Source organism: Conger conger, chromosome 6 (assembly GCF_963514075.1).
Source record: "Conger conger chromosome 6, fConCon1.1, whole genome shotgun sequence".
Classification (NCBI taxonomy): domain Eukaryota; kingdom Metazoa; phylum Chordata; class Actinopteri; order Anguilliformes; family Congridae; genus Conger; species Conger conger.
Window position 1 is genome coordinate 2,961,075 of NC_083765.1, and position 27,069 is coordinate 2,988,143.

Consider the following 27,069-nt stretch of genomic DNA (forward strand, 5'->3'; position numbering starts at 1 on the left):
TGGAGCACGGGGTGGACAGGCGGGAAAGTGGGTCACAAAATGGCCGACTGAAGCGGAACGGCCCGGAGAGTTATATCAGCGGCCATGAGTCCGCCAGGTCGGCCACGTCCCATCAGCCCTGCAACGCCAACCGCTGGCGTTCCCTCAGCGTTCCCTCAGCGATGCGTCAGGGTTTTGTAGCATCAGATAGCGGTGAGAACAGGAATATTTAAAAAAAAAAAAAAAAAAACTGGCACAACAGGTGAAAATTTCACAAGTTTTATTTCTGTAAATAAGTACTGTACAGGACAAGTATCAGACTCACAGACATTTTAATACTTAAAATGTAAACAGACAATACTAAACAAGAAATATTGACCAATGGTAGGACATAAGTTATTAAAATATTTTTGTACTTTTTTTTTTTTTTTTTTCAAACAACAAAAAAAATAAGGTGTTGTCTGTCTGTCTATCTGATCCTGCAAGTTCTCCTTGTGCAAATGAAGGAACCCGGTGGCGATTGGTCTTTAAAGTGCTCGGAATGAACGATCGTGTGGCACTGCCCCCGCCCCCTCCCCATCCTGACCAATGGGAAGCGAGCTTTATTCTGTTTGGCTCAGTCAGTCACTCTGCCTCGCCTGCTCTCAGCCCTGTGGCGCCCCCTGTCGGAAGAGCCTGGCGTCACAGCCTGAACGCTAACACCATGCAGGATCAGGCGGTATTTCACACACATGCGTCTCAGCACACGCATGTGCCTGTATGCATTTCATATGTAACACGGGAGGCTCGCCTGCTTTCGTCTACACCTGTAGGACAGCCTACACCTTCTACACCTCCACCATCTCCTTTGTACAGACACATTATTTGGGAATTTCTGGCCCTGCAGAACCACACAGTAACTCTTATCAGGAATACCCTGGAGCACCTCCCTGCATCTGATTTGTCGACTGGTTGAAAATTAAAATGGTGGCAGGCCGTTTGAGAGCACAGACCTGGATGTGACTGACAGACACACCCAACACTTAATACAAGGGTCTCAAACTCTAGGCCTCTATGGCAGCAGAGTGTGCAGGTTTAACTCCAGGCCTGGAGGGGGGGCAGTGTCTGCAGGTTTAACTCCAGGCCTGGAGGGGGCGCTGTGTCTGCAGGTTTAACTCCAGGCCTGGAGGGGGCGCTGTGTCTGCAGGTTTAACTCCAGGCCTGGAGGGGGCGCTGTGTCTGCAGGTTTAACTCCAGTCCTGGAGGGGGCGCTGTGTCTGCAGGTTTAACTCCAGTCCTGGAGGGGGCGCTGTGCGCAGTCAGTAGCCGGTTAGGCCTTTAGGGGACAGGGTGAGTGCGCTCTTTGTCTGATCAGTGGCTTAATCGGAGCACCTCGGCACAGGAACACCCTGTGGGACCAGAGTTTGAGATCCCTGAGAGGAGACATCTTTGATTTGTCAGCAGCAGCTCTCTGCGCCCCCTTGTGGCAAGAGCTAAACACTGCGCCGCAACGCCCACTGTCCACGCGTGAGGGCACGCCCCGGTCACGTGACTCCGTTTCCGTGGTGATGATGAAGGCTAAATGAAAACATGTCACAAGTATAAAAACAGTATTTCCACCAAGAGGATCGTCCCTCACGACTAAAACTGTCACCAGAACAGTGCAATAAAAACACAAGCATAGAATTCTGGGATACCAGACGCACTGCCCCACAGGTCTCCGTGAGCAGGGTTTCGTGCGGACGCAAAATGCATGCATCTACTCTCCAAAACACTTCCACAGAGCAGAACACTACGCCGTAACAAGTTTACAAAACAGTATTCTCATTTTTTTTTATGCTCAACCACATATATTTCATTTTCTTTCTGATCGAGAACCATCTAATCAGAGACCATTCATCTGAATGTCAGGGCTCTGTTGGCTGGTGAGGTGTTTGTTGCCAGAATATCAACACCCTGACGCATAAAAATATATAAAATATCTAAAAATGTCTTTTTGTCGGTCCAGTACGTATCCATGGTGCACTTCCTGCACTTTCTGATTGGAGTGTCAAAATAAAAGCCCCAATCTCATGATGTCAGGCAGTGTACTGGTCACAAAATGGCAGAAATTATGACACGTCTGAAATTGCTAAAGCAATAGAAAGTTCCGTATTTAAAATAACTGTTTTCAAAATAAAAGTCGAGATCTTCTTCTGTGGTTTGGCTGTTCACCGCGAGCCTCCGTGAGAATGATTGCTTTCGTTTCGTCGACATCGAACTCTGCACTTCTGCAGAAAACAGAGGAAAAGGCCCTGATTGGCAGCAGGAGGCTGGAAGTGCGCTGACACAGCCCCCAAGACAGTATCGCTACGGGGACACAAAAACGCGTTCGGCGTGCCGCTTGCTTCCCCGAGAGGCTCCAGGCACTTCCCCGTTAACACAAAACTGGAATTCTTCATTTTTGTTTGTGTTGTTGGTTTTTTTTTTTTTTGCATTGATTTGCATTGAGTTTGTGATCGGGTGCAGTCCTGTCCTTCGCCAGGAACGCGCTTCACCGAACCGTTTTGAAAAGGAGGGAGAGAACAGGGGGAGGAACGCCGGCTCGGTGCAGGAGCCGTGGGGAAAGGGGGGGGGGGGGGTCCGGATCACACAAAGGTCTCTTTGGCCTTGTCGTCCTGCAGGAAGGAGTCCAGCTGAGAAATGTCCACCACCGCCTCCTTCCTGTTCACTGACATGTCCTTTAAGTGGTCCTCGTCACTTTGGTCCTTGGCAAAATTAACAAACACCTGGGAAAAAAAGAAAAGAAAAGAAAGTTTGGCACTTTTACTCAAAAGTACAAGGGCAATGTCACACCTAGGAACCAAACCTGCAGCCCCAGTTGCAAGCCCCTCCCTCTAACCACTGCACTACCCTGCCCACACTCTCATTCTGTCATGAAATGGTTAAAACAAGGGTCAGTCCATTTTTGTGGGGTTAGTGTGATGGCATTAGGGTTAGGGTCAGAGTCACAGTCAGGGTTAAGGTTAGGGCAGGGGTCGGCAACCCTGGTCCTGGAGAGCCGCAGGGTGTGCTGTCTCCACCTTAAAATAAGCAACTGATTCAGACCCAAGAAACCAGGTGAGGTGAGTTAACTGTGTAATCAACGGCTTTCATTGATCAATTAATGCCAAGTAACAACGAAAGCCAGCACACCCTGCGGCTCTCCAGGACCAGGGTTGCCGACCCCTGAGTTAGGGTTAGGGTTATGGTGCAAGGGGACTCACTTGGTCGAGGCTCAGGGTAAGGGTTACATTAGGGTTACATTAGGGCTAGATTAGGGTTAGACTCACTTGGTCGAGGGTTAGATCAGGGTTACATTAGGGTTACATTGGGGCTAGATTAGGGTCAGACTCACTTGGTCGAGGGTGGTCTGGGACACGGAGTAGTCCTCGATGTGCAGCAGCTCCTTGTTGTTGGCGAGCAGGCTGAAGATGCGGGCGAGCGAGGTGAGGGAGGAGGGCAGCTGGTACTGCAGCATGTTCCTGTGCCTCTCCTTCAGCGTGCTGCCCGGGAGCTCCGCCTCGATGAAGCGCACCACCGGGCCCAGGTCTGGGTCCAGCCCCGACACACGCAGGATAATGGTGTACCCGTCCCCAAACCTGGAGGGGAGAGAGAGAGAGGGGGAGGGGAGAGAGGGGGAGGGGAGAGGGAGAGGGAGGGGGAGGGAGAGGGGAGAGGGAGGGAGGGGGAGAGAGAGGGGAGAGAGGGAGAGGGAGGGGGGAGAGGGAGAGGGGGGGGGGGAGGGAGGGAGAGGGGGGAGAGGGAGGGGGAGGGGGGAGAGAGGGGGGAGAGAGGGAGGGGGAGAGGGAGAGGGAGGGAGAGGGGGAGAGAGGGAGGGAGAGGGAGGGAGAGGGAGGGAGAGGGAGGGAGAGGGGGGGGGAGAGGGAGGGAGAGGGGGGGGGAGAGGGAGGGGGGAGAGAGGGAGGGAGGGAGAGAGAGGGAGAGGGAGGGAGAGAGAGGGAGAGTGGGAGAGGGAGGGAGAGGGAGGGGGAGGGGAGAGGGAGGGAGAGGGAGGGAGAGGGAGGGAGGGAGAGGGGAGAGAGGGGGGGAGAGAGGGAGAGAGGGAGAGAGGGAGAGGGAGGGAGGGAGAGGGGAGAGAGGGGGGGAGAGAGGGAGAGAGGGAGAGGAGAGAGAGAGAGGGAGAGGGGAGAGAGATTAGCCTAAACGCTAACATGGATCACCAGGGTCCACTCGGAGAGATGATCTGAGATCAGTTTCCCCCTGTCATTCAATTCAATTTTATTTGTCTAGCGCTTCTTACAGAGACGGTCATTGCATCACATAACATTACAGTCAATTAGCAGGCACTCTTATCCAGGGCGATGGATAGAGCGGGGATCAGCAGCAGATCGGGGGTGGTACACGCAGATGAGGACCAGCGTCTGGCCAGGTGTGCTCAGGTGTGTTCTCTCACCTGCTCTTCAGGTGCTGCACGCTGCCCAGGCAACGGAACCTGCCGTTCACCATGATGGCCATTCTGGTGCAGAGCGCCTCACACTCCTCCATGCTGCGGGGACAAAATGGCCGTCAGACCCGGCGAGGCCCCACACTGTCCACTAGGGGGAGCCACTCCCTCTTCATTCAATTCAACTGAATCTGAAGTTAATTTCATGAATTCGGGGGCGCTACCGAAAGTAACAGCAGTAATTTCAGAAAATACATTTTTGTCCAATAAATTAAGTGAATTTCCTTCATTGAAAGGGGGGCGGGGAGCGGCTCTTGCCTGTGTGAGGTGAGGACGACGGAGCGGCCCTCTTTGATCACGCTGAGGATGCAGTTCCACAGGGCGCGGCGGGCCTTGGGGTCCATGCCGGTGGTGGGCTCGTCCTGCCACAGAGAGCGAGGGTTAATCTGATTTCCAGCAACGTTCCCAAAACATTCCCACAACACTCCCAACAACATTCCTACAACACTCTCAACAACATTCCCACAACACTCCCAACAACATTCCCACAACACTCTCAACAACATTCCCAAAAACACTCAACAACATTCCCAACAATATTCCCAACACTCCCAACATTCCCACAACACTCTCAACAACATTTCCACAACACTCCCAACAACATTCCCAACAATATTCCCACAACACTCTCAACAACATTCCCAAAACACTCTCAACAACATTTACACAACACTCCCAACAACATTCCCAACAATATTCCCACAACACTCCCAACAACATTTCAACAACACTCCTAATAATGATGTTCCCACAACACTCCCCATGACAATCACAGGACACTCCCAACAAAATATGCAAAACACTCCCAACAGCATTCCCACAACACTCCCAACAACATTCCCAGCAATGTTCCCACGCCGCTCCCACAGTGGCGTTGCGCCCATGCGGGTCTGCGCTCACCAGGAAGACGACGGGCGGGCCTCCGATCAGCGCCATGGCGGTGGAGAGCTTGCGCATGTTCCCGCCGCTGTAGCTCCCGGCCGCTTTGTCCACGTACTTCACCAGGCCCAGCTTCCGGATGCCCCAATCTGCCACCTGGGAAGAGGGCCACACCTGTCACGCCACCGCCCAAAGACTACAGCCCCCATCATCCTCCGCTGCCGGGCAGGAAGCTCACCTCGCACACTTCCTTTTCCGGGACGCCCCGCAGGATGGCGTAGAACTCCAGGTGTTCCCGGCCCGTCAGCAGGTCGTTGAGGGCGTCGAACTGCGGACAGTACCCCATGTTCCGGTGCACCTCGTCGATCTCCGTCAGCACGCTGCCCAACACAGCGACAGACAGCCATTAGCCATTCTCCCAGGGTCCCACGGCCATATTACAGTACCCGTAATCTGTCCATGACATGCTCTCGCCAACCCTAAAACCACAGGCAGCTGAACGTCTCCATGGACAGCTCCTCACACAAGGTAGGTAACGTCACATTTTGAACTACAGGATGATGTCATCAGGACCCCTGTCATCTGGGTCTCATGTTAAACTACAGGATGATGTCATCAGTATGTCTGTCATCTAGGTCTCATGTTAAACTACAGGATGATGTCATCAGTATGTGACGTCGCTCACCTCTTGCCGGCCAGGTAGGCCTCCCCGCTTGTGACCACACAGTCTCCGGTCAGCATCTTAAAGGTGCTGGTCTTCCCCGCGCCGTTCACCCCCAGCAGCCCGAAGCACTGCGGAGACGGAAGAGAGCGCGGGTCAGCACCCCGAAACACAAACACAGGCGTCCGAAAAACACTCTACACCCTGCAGAGACACAGACACAGAGCAAGCCTAGTCCTAGAGTAGGTAGTCCGTACCAAACTCAATTTAGTCCAGGACTAAGCTGAATCTGTGACTGTCTGAGAGAAATAGGTATTCCTGAGTGAATGGGGAGGGAACGGTACCTCTCCTCGAGGAATGCCCACACACAACCGGTCCACTGCAGGCTTCTGCTTCCTCTTGTACACCTGAGGAGCGGAGAGCACAGCGCTGTATAACCAGGCCTCACCACACTGCATCCCACTGGACGGTTTACAAACCAGGCCTCACCACACAGCGTCTCATTGGTCACTTTAAAAACTGGGCAACACCTCATTGCATCTCATTGGATGATTTACAAACCAGGGCTCACCACACTGCATCTCATTGGTTGCTCTACCATTACAGCCTACATTACATTACACTAATTTAGCTGACTCTTATCCAAAGTGACTTACAATTGATTAGACTAAGCAGGAGACAAAAAACCTTGCTCAAGGGCCGAACAGCTGCACTAATCTTACTGTTACTACACCAGGGCTTAAACCACCAACATTGGGTCCCAGTGAAGCACCTTAGCCACTAGGCTATAGGCACCTTAGCCACGCTATGCCGTCTCCACGGTAACGCCCTCTCACCTTGGTCAGCTGCTTGAGCTCCAGGATGTCGGTGTGGCCGCCACCGCCCAGGATGCGCTGCCTCTCCCGCGCCACGTCCTCGTCCTCCTCCCCCAAGGGCTTCTGCTTGGAGCTCAGGGGCCTGAGGGGGGCAGGGACCCCAAAATCACTCACCACACACCAAATCACACATCACACATCAAATCACACACCACATCACACACCACACACCAAATCACACACCACACACCACACACCAAATCACACCAAATCACTCACCACACACCAAATCACACACCAAATCACACACCACACACCAAATCACACACACCACACACCACACACCAAATCACACACCACACACCAAATCACACCAAATCACTCACCACACACCAAATCACACACCAAATCACTCACCACACACCAAATCACACCAAATCACTCACCACACACCAAATCACACACCACACACCAAATCACACACCAAATCACTCACCACACCAAATCACACACCAAATCACTCACCACACACCAAATCACACCACACACCAAATCACACCAAATCACTCACCGCACACCAAATCACACCAAATCACACACCACACACCAAATCACACCAAATCACTCACCACACACCAAATCACACCAAATCACACACCACACACCAAATCACACACCACACACCAAATCACTCACCACATACCAAATCACACACCAAATCACACCAAATCACACCAAATCACACACCACACACCAAATCACACACCACACACCAAATCACACCAAAATCACTCACCACACACCAAATCACCCCAGAATAACATACCACACACCAAACCACACCAGAATCACATACCAAATCATACGTGTCTGAGTGAAGAAGGCATATCCAATGGGCGGGGCTTACCTGGCCTTGATGCAGAATCTGTATTGAATCAGGACGGTTATGATGAAGAAGACCACGCCCTCTACCGCCATGGCGAACAGGTTCTTCCCCACCATGTCCCAGGCAAGCGGAGAATGAAAGCGGTTCTCACCTGTGAACAGAGCAAAAATCACACTTAGAACTCACCTGGAATGCAACTCAAGCTCACGCAACGTCTCTCTCTCTCCCAGGTTTCTTTTGAGAAAGAGATTTTAGGCCTTCAGGGAGGCACATTTGGTTTAATAAAGCTTAATGAACAAATAAACAGACATTAATTTGGCCAGTATCCCATAACCCACCACTCTCTGACATCACCACCCACCTACCATAGATGAAATACCCTTCAGTGGGAGCAAATAAAATAAAAAATAGTTGAGCTTAGACAAGGACGTGACTCTCTCACCGAATCTCTCCAGGGCGTCGGCCATGGCCTGGTTCTTCACCATGTCGATGAGACCCCGTCCCAGGCAGAAGTGGGGGAAGATGAGGAAGACGTTCTTCAGGATGTCGTTGATGCCACCGATCTCCTGCAGGGGGCGATAGGACACACAGTCAGACCCGGTCATACACAAACGCACACTACTGACATATATTTCAATACCTGACTTTTAAACTATATATTTGGTGATAAATATATTTCTCAGCAGTGTATTGCAGCATTTGCATTTCTTGGGGTGAAAGAGGGTTGTAGAGCATTTGAGTGTGTGTGTGTGAGTGTGTGTGTATGTGAGTGTGTGTGTGTGAGTGTGTGTGTATGTGAGTGTGTGTGAGTGTGTGTGTGTGTGTGTGAGTGAGCGTGTGTGCGTGTGTGTGTGTGTGTGTGTGTGAGTGAGTGTCCTCACGTTGCTGCCGAACAGCTCCAGGACGAAGGTGGACACGCTGCCGTTGATGCCGATGAGGATGTTGACGCTGGTCAGCACCACGTAGGCTGTGCTGGGGATCTTAAAGAAGAAGGAGGCGGGGTACATCAGCGGGGTGATGGACCAGCTGCAAAACACAGAGGGGGAGACGTTAGAGACACACACACTATATACAACACACACATACTGATATAAAACACACACACATACTGTACATACACACACACACACAGACACACACACACACACACACACCCGTAGAGCAGCAGTAGTAGGGCCAGGACAGGCAGGTTTCTGGAGGAGACGTAGGCCTCTTGTTGGAAGCACACAAAGATGATGATGACCAAGGTTGCCGGGACGATGTAATTACACTGAAACACACAAATGCAGGAAGACACCCTGAGTTTCCATAGCGGGGTCATAGCGGGGTCATGCGCCCGGTCTAGAACCCGTCTGAACAGCAGCAGGATCCCTGATAATGCTCACCCAAACAATAACCAGAATGTAACAAAATGTTTTTGTTACCAACCAAGCTTTCTGGTGAACTAGGCAGTAGGCACACCACACACATTGCTGGGCTGAACGGCCTGTTCTCACCGCATTGCTACGTTATGTCATGGCTGAAGGGCCCGTTGTCATCGTAATGCCATGTTATGTTATGCTACGGTGTCAAAGTAAACAGATCCAGATCTGCTGTAGCCGGAGGCAGGAGGGCTGTGGACGGGCGCTGCAGTGCTGGGCTGTGGCCACCGAGGGCGCTCACTCACCATGTCCCAGATGAAGTTGGCGAGCCAGTACAGGAGAGGCTGCACGCCGCTGATGAACTGCATGTGCTTGGCCTTGTTGACGCGCTCCTGGATGAGGAAGACCACGAAGCTGGCCGGGACGAAGGACATGGCGAAGATCACGCAGATGGACACCAGCACGTCCACGGAGGTGGTCATCCTGGGGCGGAGTCACAGTCAGCACTGTCGCCAGGCAACCTCACTTCATCACAGTCAGCACTGTCGCCAGGCAACCTCACTTCATCACAGTCAGCACTGTCGCCAGGCAACTTCACTTCATCACAGTCAGCGCTGCTGCTAGGCAACTTCACTTCATCACAACTAAAATTGTTTTTCCTTTTTTATTGGATGGTTGGTTTGTTGAATGATTGGTTAATTGCTTGCTCTGATTAGTTGGTGTGTTGGTTGAATGGTTAAATTGTTGGAATGACTGAACGTTGGAATGGTTGGATGATTGGGTCAATGTATTTCTTGGGTTGTTGAGTGACTGGCTGACCTCTTATCATAGTGAGCGTTGGCAGTTGATTAACGGGTCTGTTGATTGGTTCATTGATTGATTGCTTGGCTGGCCTGTCGTCACAGTGGTGGATGGTTGTATCGTGAGTGTTGGTGGTGTGATTAGCGTGGTGGTAAGGTTAGCGACTCACAGTGCGACCTGGGACAGCTGCTCCTTGGTGAGGTTGAGCGGGTGGTTGAAGGCGGTGATGCCAAACTTGCCAGGGTCCTGGCTGGCGGGCAGGTTGGCTCGTAGGATGCCGTTGTTCATGACGTTGAGGAAGGCCCCGATGCTGTGCCAGCCCTTGTTATTGAACCAGATCTGTGGGGGGAGGAGAGGGGGTCAGGCTCGCTCCAGCTCATAGCAGGGCAGGAGGTGAGATTTAAAAACCAGACAGAGCCGGTTTGAGGAAGGAAAAAAGCGAGATGTTGCTCTCGGTTTGTCTACACTCTCGGTGGAGAGTGGACTAACCTTGACGTTGCTCTTGGTGTGTCTACACTCGGTCTCGGTGGAGAGGGGACTAACCTTGACGTTGCTCTTGGTGTGTCTACGCTTGGTCTCTGCGGAGAGGGGACTAACCTTGACGTTGCTCTTGGTGTGTCTACGCTTGGTCTCGGTGGAGAGGGGACTAACCTTGACGTTGCTCTTGGTGTGTCTACGCTTGGTCTCGGTGGAGAGGGGACTAACCATGACGTTGCTCTTGGTGTGTCTACGCTTGGTCTCGGTGGAGAGGGGACTAACCTTGACGTTGCTCTTGGTGTGTCTACGCTCTCTGTGGAGAGGGGACTAACCTTGACGTTGCTCTTGGTGTCCAGGCCCTGGATGAAAGTGGACAGACTCCCGAGGAAGCGGTCGGCCGCAGCACCCTGGGAAAGAGGAACGCGCGCTCAGCGAAGAGGAACCACGCGTCGGGCGGGCCCAAGCCCGCTCGGTCTCAAATCGTTCACATACAAGAGGTCAGGCTAGGTTAATGGAACTCCGGAGGTCCCATTTTGAGAATCATTTTGAAATCCATCCCTACCTTCTCCAGGCTGAAGCGTCTGCGGATCTGGAGAATGGCGTCGTCGATCTCATCAGAAGGGGGGAGGAGCTGGGAGCTCCTGGCACCCAATGAGAACCCTCCGTATCTGCAGGGAACAGTGAGCAGCGAATCATAATGATGATAGCCTCATGTGTACGTTATCCAGGCATTCACACCTTTGCAGCTGAATGTGCTTCACAGATTTAAATGACAGAGTTATAAAGGGTGGTGCCGTTTCTGTTGTGCGCACTTGACCATAACTCTGCCAGGTACATTAACACCGATTTGCTATGACACAGTGTGCCCGTAGGTCTACATCCTAAGAGAAATAAAAACCTGTTGAACACACCTGAATTCGTTCACCCAGATCTTGTTCTTCAGACTGCGAAGAGATAAAGAAGAGATGTGTTGATTATAACGCAAGATATTTGAGTCTGAGTCTGTCATATGCACTCATCAGATTTCTCGGATTTGCTCGTGGTTACCGCACCTTTTACCGATGATCTGCGCGTACGTTTTCACCAGGTAGTCTGAGATGTTCCTGCCGGTCAGATTCTGGAGGGTGTCTCTGGAGCTCAGCTTCTTCTGCAGAAAAACACACGAACCAGTGAGCACATCTCATCCACCAATCAAACTACTCCCAGCCGTGTGACCTCATCACATCCACCAATGGGTTTAGGGTGCAGGGTTAGGGTTTGTGTGGGTTAGGGTGCAGGGTTAGTGTGGGTTAGGGTTCAGGTTTGGGGTTCAGGGGTATGGTTTATGGTTAGGGGGCAGGTTTACGGTTAATGTGGGTTATGATCTAGGCTTCAGGGTTAGGGTTAGGGGGCAGGTTTAGGGTTCAGGGTTAGGGTTAGGGGGCAGGTTTAGGGGTAGGGGGTAGGTTCAGGGTTAGAGTTAGGGTGCAGGTTTAGGGTTTAGGGTAGGGGGCAGGTTTAGGGTTAGGATGCAGGTTCAGGGTTAGGGGGCAGGTTTAGGGTGCAGGGGGCAGGTTCAGGGGTAGGGGGCAGGTTTAGGGGGCAGGGGGCAGGTTTAGGGGGCAGGTTTAGGGGGCAGGTTTAGGGTGCAGGGGGCAGGTTTAGGGGGCAGGGGGCAGGTTTAGGGGGCAGGTTTAAGGTGCAGGGGGCAGGTGTAGGGCGTAGGGGGCAGGTTTAGGGTGCAGGGGGCAGGGTTAGGGTGCAGGGGGCAGGTGTAGGGCGCAGGGGGCAGGTGCAGGGGGCAGGTTTAGGGCTCAGGGGGTGTTCCCCGTACCTGAGGCGGTGGCAGGCCCCCCGCTCCGGCGGGACACTCCGGGAGCATCTTCTTGCGGCCCTCACAGCTGCACTCGCAGAGAGGAGACGGGTTCTCCATGCTCCAGTTACCCCACCGGAACATGTCCCTCACGCTCTCCGGCACCTCCGGGGAGGTCCAGGCGTCCTCGCCCGCCTCACAGGGATAATCTCTGGAAAGGGGGAACATCCCGGTACAACATGATGACACGTGCATGTTTAGCGTCCAGAAGGCAGCGGATGAAATCGGGAACGTCCTGCGACGCCACGGCGGAGACGGGACAGGGCGGAGCGCTTACGGGATGGGGTCTCCTTCCATGCACCGCGTTCCGAATCCGGGCCGGTCTGTCAGGGCGCCCAGCAGCCGCTGCGTGCTGGAATCTTCCGGGGCGTCGTTGCTGGAGGAAGAGCGACATTAAAAGGGCCATCTTATTGACTTATTGATTTATTGACTTCTTCCGCTGAGGTGGCGATGTGGAGTTAGACCACACACTTTATCCAAAGCAACTTGCAGTTGATTAGACTAAGCAGGGGACAATGCCCTGTGGGGTTAAGGGCAGATCTGATTGTTCACCTGATGAAGGTGAACTGCTCGTCGTACATCCAGGGCTGCAGGGCCAGGCTGGGGTACTTCCCGAAGGGAGGAACAATGAGGCTGAAGACCAGGGCGATGCACACAAACACGGCCGGGAGCACGATCTACACACCGGGAGAAACACACCGGTTAAACAGGGAAAACCGGAAAACCAGTCCCCCCAAAATGAGACACTCACACACACACCCACACACACCCACACACATACACACCCACACACACTCACACTCACACACATACACACACACACACACACACGCTCACACACATGCACACACACACCCACACACACACCTGAGCGAAGAATCCTTTTCGGGAGCGCCGGGCGTACAGGAGTCTCTTCCACAGCAGAGCCACAAACTGCTGCCTGATTAGGCTCCACCCCTTCACCTGGTACGAGCCCTTTCCGTCCGCACCGCCCAGCCAATCAGTCTCCCGCGATTCTGCAGCGGGAAAACAACTCTCAGAGTCACCCACAGGTCTGTGTGCGTGTGTGTGTGTGTGTGTACGATGCTATAACACTGCTGTGTGTGTGTGTGTGTGTGTGTGCATGTGTGAGCGTGTGTATGTGTGAGTGTGAGTGTGTGTGTGTGTGTGTGTTTGTGTGTGTGTACGATGCTATAACACTGCTATGTGTGTGTGTGTGCGTGTGTGTGTGTATGTGTGAGCGTGTGTGAGCGTGTGTGTGTGTACGATGCTATAACACTGCTGTGTGTGTGTGTGTGTGTGTGTGCATGTGTGAGCATGTGTGTGTGTGTGTGTGTGTGTGTATGTGCGAGCATGTGTGTGTATGTGTGTGTGTGTGTGTGTGTGTGCATGTGTGAGCATGTGTGTGTTTGTGTGTGTGTGTGTGTGTGTGTGTGCATGTGTGAGCATGTGTGTGTGTGTGTGTGTGTGTGTGTATGTGTGTGTGTGTGTGTGTGTATGTGTGAGCGTGTGTGTGTGTGTGTACGATGCTATAACACTGCTATGTGTGTGAGCGTGTGTGTGTGTGTGTGTGAGCGTGTGTGTGTGTGTGTGTGTGTGTATGTGTGAGCGTGTGTGTGTGAGTGTGTGTGTGTGTGTGTGTGTGTGTGAGCGTGTGTGTGTGATCGTGTGTGTATGTGTGAGCGTGTGTGTGTGAGTGTGTGTGTGTGAGCGTGTGTGTGTGAGTGTGTGTGTGTGTGTGTGTGTGTGTGTGTGTGTACCTGGGTCTCCCTCAGAGTCGTTGAAATCGAAGCCGTCGTCCTCGGTAAAGGGCTTCAGGCAGCTCTGATGATCTCCAAAAGCATGTCGCCGGTTCCTGCGAGCTGGGATGGTGCCGTCTGCAAGAGCACAGAGGGGTTAGAACCAGCCTGCTATACACTCACATACACACATATACAAACACACACATATACACACACACACACACTCTCACACACACACACACATATACAAACACACATATACACACAAACACACACACACACATATACACACATACAAACACACACATATACACACACACACACATACAAACACACACATATACACACACACACACATACAAACACACACATATACACACACACACACATTCACACACACATATACAAACACACACACACACACACACATACAAACACACACATATACACACACACACACACACACACACATACAAACACACACATATACACACACACACACATTCACACACACATATACAAACACACACATATACATATACACACACAATGTACACACATATACACACACACACACACACACACACACATATACAAACACTCATATACACACAAACACACACATTCACACACAAACACACATATGTACACACACTCATATACACACACGTACACATACACACACACAGCCGAAAATATCATACCTGAAATCTCAGCATCAACCCCATTGTCCTCCGCAACCTTCAGGAAAATCTGCAGACGCAGAAGAAACAACATCGTCACAGCAGAGCAACAAACTAACTGTCCTCTGAACTGTAAAACTGTCAGAACAACAAACGAAACAGCCTGCTCTTCTGTAATAGTTTTAGAAATGGTAACGAGACAGAGTAATGGTTGGTCTTCGTAATCGGTAGCAGTAACTGTGAGTTATATTAAGTTTGGCTCAGACTATACGACGGTTTTATTTGCGGTAAAGACGGGCGTAACGGGAGGGGTGGCGTTCCCGTACCTCCTCCAGGGTGGTGTCAGAGATGCCGTAGCTGGAGATGCCCAGGTCGGACAGGCGGTCGTCCAGCTCGTGGAACAGCTCCACGAAGGCGCCGTCCTTGGCCGACTCGTAGGGCAGGATGTAGGTCAGCTCGTGGCCCAGGTCCTCCACCATCCGAGCCGCCGGGACGTGCTTGAAGATGACGTTGGAGATGAGCGATATATCTGCAGGGGAAGAGGAGGGGGGGTTAATGGGCAGCCTGTGGCCTAGTGGCTAAGATGGCTAGCTAATGGCTTAGTGGCTAAAATGGCTAGCTTATAGCCTAGTGGCTAAGATGGCTAGCTTATAGCCTAGTGGCTAAGATGGCCATTTTATAGCTTAGTGGCTAAAATGGTTAGCTTATAGCCTAGTGGCTAAAATGGCTAGCTTAGATCTTAGTGGCTAAAATTGCTAGGTTGTACCCTAGTGGCTAAAATGGCCAGCTTATGGTCTAGTGGCTAAAATGGCTAGCTTGTAGCTTTATGGCTAAAATGGCTAGCTTACAGTTTTGTTGAGCTCTTGAGCAGGGCCCTTACCCCCATATTACTCCAGAGAGGACTGGCTTGGTCTAAACTGTAAGTCACTTCGGATAAAAGTTTCAGAAAAATAACTATAATGTAATGGGTATTAGATTTGATTTGACTCGAGTGCATCTATATAAGCTACACTAGATACACACTGACATAACCCAGGCTAGCACTGTTGGCTCACACTCTGTCCGACATTGCTAACGTGCTAACGTGCTAACGTAGGGTAACCATGGCGACGCAGACCCATGTGACCCAGGCTTACCGACGGTGGTCGTGTCACTTTCGTGGTCGCTGCCCAGTCCGGCGTCCGAGCTGCTCTCCGACACGCTGTCCTCCTGCAGGGGACATCGCACGGCCGTCAGCATCACCCACTCACTCACACACCCCGTCTATGTCCCCTCGTCCAATCGCACGCGCCGTTCACAGCTAGCCAATCACGGGTTAACCAATAACCATAAGCGATATCGTGACCTTCCAGAAAATGGCTGAACTGTAGCTTGAGAAGTCATATTTTATCCTTCAGAAAACTATCGCCACTATAGTTTGGGTCAAATATCATTTTTAAAATCTTTAAATGGTGGTTAAAGCTCTGATCTGCTGGTGATGCAGACGCTGGCCAGTGCGCAGCCTGGGGGGACAGTGCCCCCGTGTGGCCGGGAGGAGTAACCGCACCTTCTTGGTGAAGGACACGGTGGTGCTGGAGTTCCTGCAGGAGCTGAGGGACAGGTCCAGGTCCTTCTTCACCAGGGTGAGGTAGTAGCCGGTGCCCAGCTGGTTCTTCAGGAAGAGCGAGGAGCCCACGCAGCACAGCTTCCCGTGGGAGATGATGGCGATGCGGTCGCCCAGGATGTCCGCCTCGTCCATGTGGTGCGTGGAGAGGATGATGGTGCGGCCTGGGAGGAGAGGAGCGGCCGCGTCAGAACCGCCCAATCAGAGCGAGCGTGGCCGAGCAGAGTGCCCAATCAGAGCAAGCGTGCCCAATCAGAGGGCCCAGAGTGGTTCACATTAAGGGTGGAAAGATATGTGATGTATTAGGCGGTTACACAGGTGTGGTTACCCCACAGTGGTTTTGTGTGTATATACAGGTGTCTGTACAGGTGTGGTTACCCCACAGTGGTTTTGTGTGTATATACAGGTGTATGTACAGGTGTGGTTACCCCACAGTGGTTTTGTGTGTATATACAGGTGTATGTACAGGTGTGGTTACCCCACAGTGGTTTTGTGTGTATATACAGGTGTCTGTACAGGTATGGTTACCCCACAGTGGTTTTGTGTGTATATACAGGTGTCTGTACAGGTGTGGTTACCCCACAGTGGTTTTGTGTGTATATACAGGTGTCTGTACAGGTATGGTTACCCCACAGTGGTTTTGTGTGTATATACAGGTGTATGTACAGGTGTGGTTACCCCACAGTGGTTTTGTGTGTATATACAGGTGTATGTACAGGTGTGGTTACCTTGGCGATACTTCAGCAGCAGGTCCCAGATGCCCCGGCGGGAGTAGGGGTCCACTCCGGCGGTGGGCTCGTCCAGGATGATGACCTTTGACCCTCCGACGAAAGCCAGAGCCACAGACAGCTTCCTCTGCATCCCCCCTGTGACAGTTTAGATTACATATTTATCAACATAAACCACTATCAAATATTACAAAGTTATCATTTTTGCTATTAAATAATATTTATTTATAATATTTCTGCGGTCCATCTACAGCAGTGGTTGCCCACCATGCTCCTGGAGATCTACCATCCTGTAGGTTTTCACTCCAGCCCTAACAGAGCACACCTCTGCTAATTAGTAGAGCCAGGGTTGGGACAGCCTGAGCCTGGACCTGGTCATGTGACAGGCAGCGGGGCGTGTGATTGGCTCACCGGACAGCGTGTTGGTGCGGGCCTGGCGTTTTTCGGGCAGGCCGATGTCGGAGACGATCTGCTCCATCTCCGCCTTCACTGCCTCCTCCGACAGACCCTTCAGCCGCGCGTAGAACCACACGTGCTCCTCCACCGTCAGCCTGGAGCGCGGGGAGAGAGGGGTTAGACTGCGTTTACACACACACACACACACTGGCAGCCTAAGCATTAACCATGTGCTTAGAATGTGCTTAGCTGAACATTGCAGTGCTGATGTCACAATCACTACCGGTGACAGGAGGCAACGGAGTTCTAGAACGCCGACATTTCTGTTTGTTTTACCGAAGATTCTGTAAGACGAAACATTCCAAAGTAACCTGCTCTTCAAAGGGTTAAGCCGTGTTTTATCATCCTGATTTAGAATGGCCGGTTGTGTGTGCATTGCTGGGGCTGTCCCAGGACACGGGACACCTACATGCTGAAGAGCACGTTGTGCTGGGGACACACGCCCAGGCTCTGCCGGATGGTGCTCAGGTCCTTCCGGATGTCCTTTCCCAGGATGTAGGCCGTGCCGGAGGTGGGCGGGAACAGTCCGGTCAGGATCGACCTGCACACAGGCACACTCGTTAGAAACGCGCATACACACAAACACACACACCTGCGTACAGACACACACACACACCTGCACACAGAGACCCTTGTTAAACACATACACACATACACACAAATGCACATGCACATTTGTGCACAGGTATGCTCAGAGAGGTGCAGTGTGATTGGTGGACAGGGCTGTGCTCAGAGAGGTGCGGTGTGATTGGTGGACAGGGCTGTGTTCAGAGAGGTGCGGTGTGATTGGTGGACAGGGCTGTGCTCAGACAGGTGCGGTGTGATTGGTGGACAGGGCTGTGCTCAGACAGGTGCGGTGTGATTGGTGGACGGGGCTGTGTTCAGAGAGGTGCAGTGTGATTGGTGGACGGGGCTGTGCTCAGAGAGGTGCGGTGTGATTGGTGGACGGGGCTGTGATCAGAGAGGTGCGGTGTGATTGGTGGACGGGGCTGTGCTCAGAGAGGTGCGGTGTGATTGGTGGACGGGGCTCACATGGTGGTGGTCTTCCCCGCCCCATTGTGGCCCAGGAAGGAGGTGATCTGGCCCTCGTAGAAGCCCAGCGTCAGGCCGTCCACAGCCAGCTTGTTCCCGTGACTGTACACCTTCACCAGGCCCTGGATGAACACGCCCGGCTGGATGTGGCTGGGCTCCTCCTCAAAGCACACGGCTGGGTGGAGAGGCAACTACAGTTACTCTGGTTATTCCCATAGAGCTGAATACACACTCTATGCTTACTCTGGTTATTCCCATAGAGCTGAATACACACTCTATGCTTACTCTGGTTATTCCCATAGAGCTGAATACACACTCTATGGTTACTCTGGTTATTCCCATAGAGCTGAATATACACTCTATGGTTACTCTGGTTATTCCCATAGAGCTGAATATACACTATATGGTTACTCTGGTTATTCCCATAGAGCTGAATATACACTCTATGGTTACTCTGGTTATTCCTATAGAGCTGAATATACACTCTATGGTTACTCTGGTTATTCCCATAGAGCTGAATACACACTCTATGCTTACTCTGGTTATTCCCATAGAGCTGAATACACACTCTATGGTTACTCTGGTTATTCCCATAGAGCTGAATATACACTCTATGGTTACTCTGGTTATTCCCATAGAGCTGAATATACACTATATGGTTACTCTGGTTATTCCCATAGACCTGAGTACACACTCTATGGTTACTCTGGTTATTCCCATAGAGCTGAATATACACTCTATGGTTACTCTGCTTATTCCCATAGAGCTGAATACACACTCTATGGTTACTCTGGTTATTCCCATAGAGCTGAATACACACTCTATGGTTACTCTGGTTATTCCCATAGAGCTGAATACACACTCTATGGTTACTCTGGTTATTCCCATAGAGCTGAATATACACTCTATGGTTACTCTGGTTATTCCCATAGAGCTGAATACACACTCTATGGTTACTCTGGTTATTCCCATAGGGCTGAATACACACTCTATGGTTACTCTGGTTATTCCCATATAGCTGAATATACACTCTATGGTTACTCTGCTCACCGTCGGCGTTCCCCTGCTTGCCGTTCGGGGTGGACAGGTCGGTGCGCTGGGTCTCGCCGCACCAGTAGGACTTGGTGAAGGGGAAGTACCAGCGCCGCGGGATTCCGTACATCCCTGCGGGAGAACCGCAGTTACCATGGAGACACGCGAGAATTCAAGTCCAATACAAGACTAAAATACTTGGTGAGACTGACTTTTATTTTAACGTTTTTGGTTTTTTTTGCAGTGCGGTGGTAGCGTCACAAAACATGTTTTTCCCCAAAATATTTTTTTGTCATGTCTGCATTTTCATCTAAACAGTTTCCTGCCCACTTAGACACATCAAATCAGCTACTTAAAAAAAAAAGATATAGATTGTGAGCAAATACAGCCCCGTTTGGAACAAAGTTCCCCACTGCAGTGCGTACCGGGGAAGACGGCCTCGATGTACCAGGTCATGACCCCGTACAGGAAGGCGTCCAGGAACATGAGGGCGATGGAGGTGGTGAGGCTGTAGCTGTCCTGCTCCAGGGGGCTGGAGAGCAGGTTACTCCACTGGATGCCCACGCCCTGCTCCTCAAACAGCGCAAAGTACTCACACCCGAAGCCAAACGCCACCGGGGACAGCAGGCTCTGCACGGGGCGGGGGGGGGGGGGGGGGGGGGGGAGAGGAGGAGGGGGGGAGGAGAGGAGGGGGGAGGGACAAGGTCAGCACAGGCAGCAACATCATGTGCCACAATTACAGCCACACTTTAAAAACAAGAAACAAGAAAGAACTCTCAAATGTTAGTATTTATATTGAGAATGAACATTTTCTTTGACGAAAATATTGCCGATGAGGTGGGACAAACAGTAACCTGAAACAAGCTAATATTTTCTACATGAGAGAAAACAAAAAACTTAAGGCTGACGACAAAAGTCAAAAGCCTAAGACTTAAGACTAAACTAAAGACTAAAAAGTCTTGTTGAGACAAAAATATTTGCAGTGTACACACTCTCCAGCGAGTGTGAGATGTGTGTGCTCTCTGCTCCATCATCCCGACCTGCTCATGCCATGGTGCTGGCGATTCTGAATGATTTCACCCAGACAACCTTTTACCCGTCAAGGTTGACAAATATTTAAGAGCACAAATATGCGATCAGAATGTTCTCAGCTGAATGTTCTAATGCTGATGTCACAATCACTGCCGGTGACTGAGAGCGGTGGGAGTTCGAGAACACTCTGTTTTCAGTCATTTAGAAAAAAACATACGTAAACATTTAAGAGGCCCAGCCCGGCAGTGATGTCAGAGATAAACGTGAGGTCAGAGAGACGTTGTGAGCGGGCAGCGGTGTAAGGGGCGTTGCCAGGGCGACTCACAGCGAAGACTTTGGCCCCGAAGCCCACGTAGTCCTGCCAGGCCACGCACAGCACGTAGGGCAGGTAGAGCGTGAAGTAGATGATCCCGCCGCACGCCGCCGCCAGGTTGGCGCGGGAGAACAGCGTGCTGATCAGGAAGCACTGCATGATGGTCACCACCGCGAACGAGCTCAGGAACAGGAACACCACGCCGGGGTCACTGTAGGGCAGGAGGTTACCCATCTACAGAGAGAGAGAGAGAGAGAGGTTACCCATCTACAGAGAGAGAGAGAGAGAGAGAGAGGTTACCCATCTACAGAGAGAGAGAGAGAGGGGTTATCCCATCTACAGAGAGAGAGAGAGAGAGAGAGAGAGAGAGAGGTTACCCATCTACAGAGAGAGAGAGAGAGAGGTTACCCATCTACAGAGAGAGAGAGAGAGGGGTTATCCCATCTACAGAGAGGGAGAGGGGTTATCCCATCTACAGAGAGAGAGAGAGAGAGAGGTTACCCATCTACAGGGAGAGAGAGAGAGAGAGGGGTTATCCCATCTACAGAGAGAGAGAGAGAGAGAGAGAGAGAGAGAGAGGTTACCCATCTACAGGGAGAGAGAGAGAGAGAGAGGGGTTATCCCATCTACAGAGAGAGAGAGAGAGAGAGAGAGGGGTTATCCCATCTACAGAGAGAGAGAGAGAGAGAGAGAGAGAGGGGTTATCTCATCTACAGAGAGAGAGAGAGAGAAAGGGGTTATCTCATCTACAGAGAGAGAGAGAGAGAGAGAGGGGTTATCTCATCTACAGAGAGAGAGAGAGAAAGGGGTTATCTCATCTACAGAGAGAGAGAGAGAGAGAGAGAGGGGTTATCTCATCTACAGAGAAAGAGAGAGAGGGGTTCTCATCTACAGAGAGGGAGAGAGAGAGAGAGAGAGAGAGAGAGAGAGAGAGCCGTGGGTGGGGTCAGGGGTCAGGGGTCACCTTGAGGAGGAGCACCAGGAGGGAGGCGCTGATGAGCAGCGGGATGAGGCTGCTGATGAACCAGCTCAGCCACAGGATGCCGTTGTTCAAGCCCATGATCCTCATGGTCTCCTTCAGCCGCGCCTCCTTCTCGTAGACCACGCCCTTGATGATGATGGCCACGGAGTACATCCAGGCCAGGGTCATGAAGAGGGGCATGGAGCGGCTCATCACCCGCAGGAATCTGTGAATCCCAGGGCCAACCAATCACAGTCAAGTACAGCCTGGACCGCAGCCAATCGCAACTGAATACAGGCAGAACCGCAGCCAAAACTACTGTATGATTCACTGAGTGAGTTAGTGAGTGAGTTAGTGAGTTAGTAGTAACAATAACTAAGAGTGAATCCTGAGACTGTTTCTCAAAGTAGAAACACCAATAGCCATGCCATTGATAATTTGATCAGGTTCATCAAGGGTTCAGCAGTTCGACAGACAAGAAAACAGACCTTTAGGCAGCTATGAGCATAATCGAGTTATCAGCGGAAGACGACAAACAGGATTTTCCCATGACACAGGGGGGAAATGATTTTATTTACTGACGTGGTCAGAATGCCTGGCCAGAACACAATGCCTTTCAAACAGAAAGAGACAGCTGATTAAGCACTGTGACTACGGCTACTAACAGGATGACTTTGTACAGTGTGACACTGATTCTTAAATATGTCACTTGCTGTTACTCTGCTTATTCCCGTAGAACTGAACATACGCTCTATGGCTACTCTGGTTACATCCCTAGAACTGTACACTCTATGGTTACTCTAGCTCAACTCTATGGCTAGAGTCTTGTCAACTGAAGGAAACGTTTGAAAGGCTGTTGGGAAACACTGCAAGCCGTTTGTAACAGAACCAAAAGCGAGAAAAGCTCACACCTCCGACGACCATTGCCCCAGAAACAGCAACACCAAGCCAACGCCCCCCCCCCGACCATGCTACACATGAGCAGCCGAGAAACATCCCTCTGAGAGAGAGACGAGCTCCTCAGCGGGAGCTGGCCAACGGGCGTAATTATAGCGCCGCCTGACCTACTTGGGGGGGAGAGCGGTATGGACTGCTCAGAGAGTCTCCGCGTCTGCGAGACGGGGCGCTAAAGATAGACCATAATAAACACGGGAGAGAGCTGCGGGGGAAGCCTGCTGCGATGGTGAACGTTCCAGCGTAACCGTGGAGACGGTGGCCTGCAGTCACGTGACAGCGGCTCCCCGTATGTAGGCCACGGCGTCACGTGACCACGGCGGAGCAGAGCCTCAGACACGCTGCACAGCACAGCGCTACAGCGGCTGTGCCCCAGCCCACGGCCTCGAGCCGGCAACATCCGCAGCCAGGGCCGCCCTGCAGGACCGTGCCAAGGGGCCCTCAAACTGATATTTAAACACGGGATGTTCTGAGATCATGGGAGACCATGGGCCGGGCCTGAGACCCCCTGCACGCTGACGCCTCGCATCGCATTTATTCCGCAGACATTACATTACATTACATTATTGGCATTTGGCAGACGCTCTTATCCAGAGCGACGTACAACAAAGTGCATACCCATAACCAGGGATAAGTTCGCTGAAAGACCCCAGAGGGAAGTACAATTTCAACTGCGTTGGGGGGACGCTTTTATCCAGAGCCACGTACAAACAGTGCATTCCGAAGGTCATTGTAACAACTACTGAACAGAGGGCAGATAAGGTACAAGGTCTCCAGCCATGAACAACAAATCAATACGCATATTTCAGAAAAATAAGTGACAGTGGGAGGTACATTTTTGTTCAGGATCAAATTTCCCAAATGCGCCCTGAGAGTACTGTTAATTCTTTGTGTCCAAATGAGCATGTTTTCTGAACAACGAAAGGTACAAATGAATGATATACCGCTTCCTCGGGGTACAATAATATATACCTATGGGGCACTGCCCCGGCAACAGGCATTTGTACCCATTTAGGCCCCTGTTTAGGCCCCTGTTTAGGCCCCTGTTTAGGCCCCTGTTTAGGCCCCTGTTTAGGCGAGTGTGACTCACATGTCATCCACGTAGCAGGGGTAGGGCATCTGCTGGATGTACACGCCCATCTTCTCCCGGCTGCCCGTCACGGCCCGGATGATGCCGTGCTCGATCACGTCCTGCAGGTAGGAGAACCCGCCCCAGATGTACCGCAGGTCCTCGAACGGGTCGGCGCGAGGACCCGGGTCCCAGTACCTGCACCGACACGCCGGAGCTCAGCCTCAGACTCACAGTCCCCAACCACAGCCCCAAACCCCAACCACAGCCTCAACCACAGCCCCAAACCCCAACCACAGCCCCAAACCCCAACCCCCAACCCCAACCACAGCCCCAAACCCCAGCCCCAAACCCAAACCCCAAACCACAGCCCCAAACCACAGCCCCAAACCCCAACCCCAACCCCCAAACCCCAACCACAGCCCCAAACTCCAAACCCCAAACCCCAACCACAGCCCCAAACCCCAGCCCCCACCCGTACCCGTCTTTGATCTTGTTGGTGCGCTCCACGTTGTCGATGTCCATGCGGATCTTGTAGTTGACGTTGGCAGGGATCTCGGAGCTGTTGGACCGGATGTCCGGGAACACGATCCCAGCCCAGAACTTCCGGTCGTCCAGCAGGCGCATGGACTTGTTCACCAGCCGCTCCTCGTTCGCCACGGGCTCCAGCTTATCCAGGTTCACACACTTTACCCAGAAGACACAGGGCAGGGAGTTACTCACACACTTTACCCAGAAGACACAGGGCAGGGAGTTACTCACACACTTTACCCAGAAGACACAGGGCAGGGAGTTACTCACACACTTTACCCAGAAGACACAGGGCAGGGAGTTACTCACACACTTTACCCAGAAGACACAGGGCAGGGAGTTACTGAGTGAGTTAGTTAGTGAGATTGTGAGCGTACGTGTGAGTGTTTGTGTGTGTGTGTGTGTGTGTGAATGTGTGTGTGTGTGTGTGTGCGTGAGTGTGTGTGTATGTCTGCGTGAGTGTGTGTGAGTGTGTGAGAGTGTGTGTGTGAGTGTGTATGTGTGAGTGTGTGTCTGCGTGAGTGTCTGTGTGAGTGAGTGAGCTGTGTGTGTGTGTGTGAGTGTGTGTGTGTCTCCGGCGCTCACCTCCATGAAGCGGGAGATGGTGAGCACGGCCTGGTCGGTCTCGTTGAAGACGTCCCTCCAGGTGAAGGCGGCCCCCGGGGGCCGCAGGTCCTCCGAGCGTTTGGACAGGAAGCCGGAGACGTCCTGCACCCGCCAGGGCGTGCCGCTGAGCTGGGCGTTAAGGAAGCGTGCGCTGGCGTTGTTCTGCAGCAGCGTCTGATCAGGGACAGACCACACGCCACTGTCAGACCACACGCCACTGTCAGACCACACGCCACTGTCAGGCCACACACCACTGTCAGACCACACGCCACTGTCAGGCCACACGCCACTGTCAGGCCACACGCCACTGTCAGGCCACACGCCACTGTCAGACCACACGCCACTGTCAGACCACACGCCACTGTCAGGCCACACGCCACTGTCAGGCCACACGCAACGCCGTTCACCAACGCAGCTTCAATTCGCCATTGCACCATTTTTTCGCTAATGTATTTCTTAACCACTAGATAATGTACTAGTTACATGAATTTGTACACATTAGCAAACCGTAAGATTTCTAAACATTAACGAATTCATTAAATGTCTTATTTTCATACCAAAGTGAATTATTAATTGGCATTGGTGGTTGTCAACATTAATTATTGAGGTACAAATAGAAACAAGGCTGTACAGATTGACTCTGTCGTTGGTTAATGCCAATTGATGTAGCGTTACGACAAGGTCTTACAATAATAACAATATCCTCCACACCTCTGGGGCATTATCATGCCCAAAACAGACACAAATGAGCCCTGGGCGACAGCTACTGCCTCCCCAGAAACCACAAACAACTGGCTCTTCACAAAAAACAACGCAGCAGAAAGGATTTACCATGTTAATGCTTCAAATGCTGATAATAAATAACCTTAGCGATGGATTTGAGTGGCTGACTTAATCCTGACTCCTCAAGGGCACAGGTGTCGGGTTGGGAGCGCGCGACACGATGGTGCAGTACAACCGCTCTCACCGGGGGGCGTGTGCAGCCCCGGGTCAGAGCCCGTGAACCGGAGAGAGAGTCAAACAGAAGGGCTACCACACCTGCAGACTCCCCGCGTGAGGAGCCTCACCGCAGACAAAGGCTCCAGGTATAAACAGCCTTCAGGTAACACACCTGCTACCTGCTCTTACTTGTGCGGCGACCTGCCACAGGTCACAGCGTCTCAGGCGTACGGACGCTTTTCAGAACATCGCCTGCAGCAGTGGCTGCGTAGTCCAGAGGTCAGAAAGTAAAAAAGTCTCGCCAATTCCGTTTATACCTCCTGCTTTGACCCAATTGTGTGCGAAATGAGCAAGTCCAGGTGGACGGGACAAAATACTGGGGAGGACTTTTACTTTCTGTACCTGCATTTTTCCAACCTCAGGCTGTATTCAGCCTAGAGGCTAAATGTTAAAAATAACTTACAGGTAAAAAATGAGTATCAGTTAAAAATAACTTCAGGGGTCTGAAAATAACCTCCTCATAACAGGATCTTTATCAAAAACGGCTCATTCATTGGGCAACATTATGCCCATTTTCTCACGTAAACTGTACATATTTTTCAGAATTAAGGAATTTGCCGAAGACATTTCAATATATTTGTTTGCTGCTCGTTCTCACTCACTCGTGGCGTGTGTGTGTGTGTGTGTGTGTGTGTGTGTGTGTGTGTGTGACGTAAGCTGCACTGCTCACACGCCTGTCTCACTGTGAAATAAATCCAAACTGCTAACTAGCTCAATGCACTGAGGTGTGTCAGTCATAGCGAAACCATCCTGCCTCCTCTGATCAGATAAGGGCAGATAATGCTGGGGGGTTCTGTAAAGCAGTGGTGTGGGGTAAGGAGTGGGGGCAGTCTGAGTGTGTGTGTGCCTGTGTGTGTGACTCACCCTGACCAGGTCATCTCCTCTGTGTGTGTGTGTGTGCGTGTGTGTGTGTGACTCACCCTGACCAGGTCCATCTCCTCACTGTGTGTGTGTGTGTGTGCGTGTGTGTGTGTGTGACTCACCCTGACCAGGTCCATCTCCTCACTGTTTCTCCATGAAGCTCCAGACTTTGGGCTTCATCTCCTCCCACATGCCCCCCAGGTCCCGCAGCACCCCAGCTCTGAAACGTCCTGTTCACCTGCGGGGGGCGAGGGGGGGGGGGGGCGTTTAATACACCTGCACATCCTAAAA

General features: G+C 51.8%; 1 protein-coding gene across 1 annotated transcript in view; it reads right to left on the reverse strand.

The window, feature by feature from the left end:
• Nucleotides 1-242: 242 nt before the first annotated feature.
• abca1a (ATP-binding cassette, sub-family A (ABC1), member 1A) overlaps nt 243-27,069 on the reverse strand; it is a 54,331-nt gene continuing 27,504 nt past the window's right edge. Inside the window, 42 exon segments of the mRNA XM_061244779.1 lie at nt 243-2,726; nt 3,335-3,578; nt 4,394-4,486; nt 4,703-4,806; nt 5,345-5,479; nt 5,562-5,703; nt 6,009-6,115; nt 6,329-6,391; nt 6,821-6,941; nt 7,707-7,836; nt 8,128-8,251; nt 8,567-8,711; nt 8,840-8,955; nt 9,352-9,529; nt 10,017-10,186; nt 10,657-10,731; nt 10,887-10,992; nt 11,236-11,268; nt 11,377-11,471; nt 12,138-12,327; nt 12,454-12,552; nt 12,729-12,853; nt 13,044-13,192; nt 13,937-14,053; nt 14,623-14,671; nt 14,928-15,130; nt 15,738-15,810; nt 16,148-16,368; nt 16,933-17,070; nt 17,344-17,483; nt 17,798-17,929; nt 18,421-18,595; nt 19,471-19,584; nt 19,878-20,082; nt 20,810-21,031; nt 21,762-21,984; nt 23,803-23,979; nt 24,263-24,468; nt 24,898-25,092; nt 26,838-26,859; nt 26,924-26,995; nt 26,997-27,016. Of these exon segments, the coding sequence (XP_061100763.1) occupies nt 2,586-2,726; nt 3,335-3,578; nt 4,394-4,486; nt 4,703-4,806; nt 5,345-5,479; nt 5,562-5,703; nt 6,009-6,115; nt 6,329-6,391; nt 6,821-6,941; nt 7,707-7,836; nt 8,128-8,251; nt 8,567-8,711; nt 8,840-8,955; nt 9,352-9,529; nt 10,017-10,186; nt 10,657-10,731; nt 10,887-10,992; nt 11,236-11,268; nt 11,377-11,471; nt 12,138-12,327; nt 12,454-12,552; nt 12,729-12,853; nt 13,044-13,192; nt 13,937-14,053; nt 14,623-14,671; nt 14,928-15,130; nt 15,738-15,810; nt 16,148-16,368; nt 16,933-17,070; nt 17,344-17,483; nt 17,798-17,929; nt 18,421-18,595; nt 19,471-19,584; nt 19,878-20,082; nt 20,810-21,031; nt 21,762-21,984; nt 23,803-23,979; nt 24,263-24,468; nt 24,898-25,092; nt 26,838-26,859; nt 26,924-26,995; nt 26,997-27,016 (5,589 nt within the window). The 3' untranslated portion in view covers nt 243-2,585.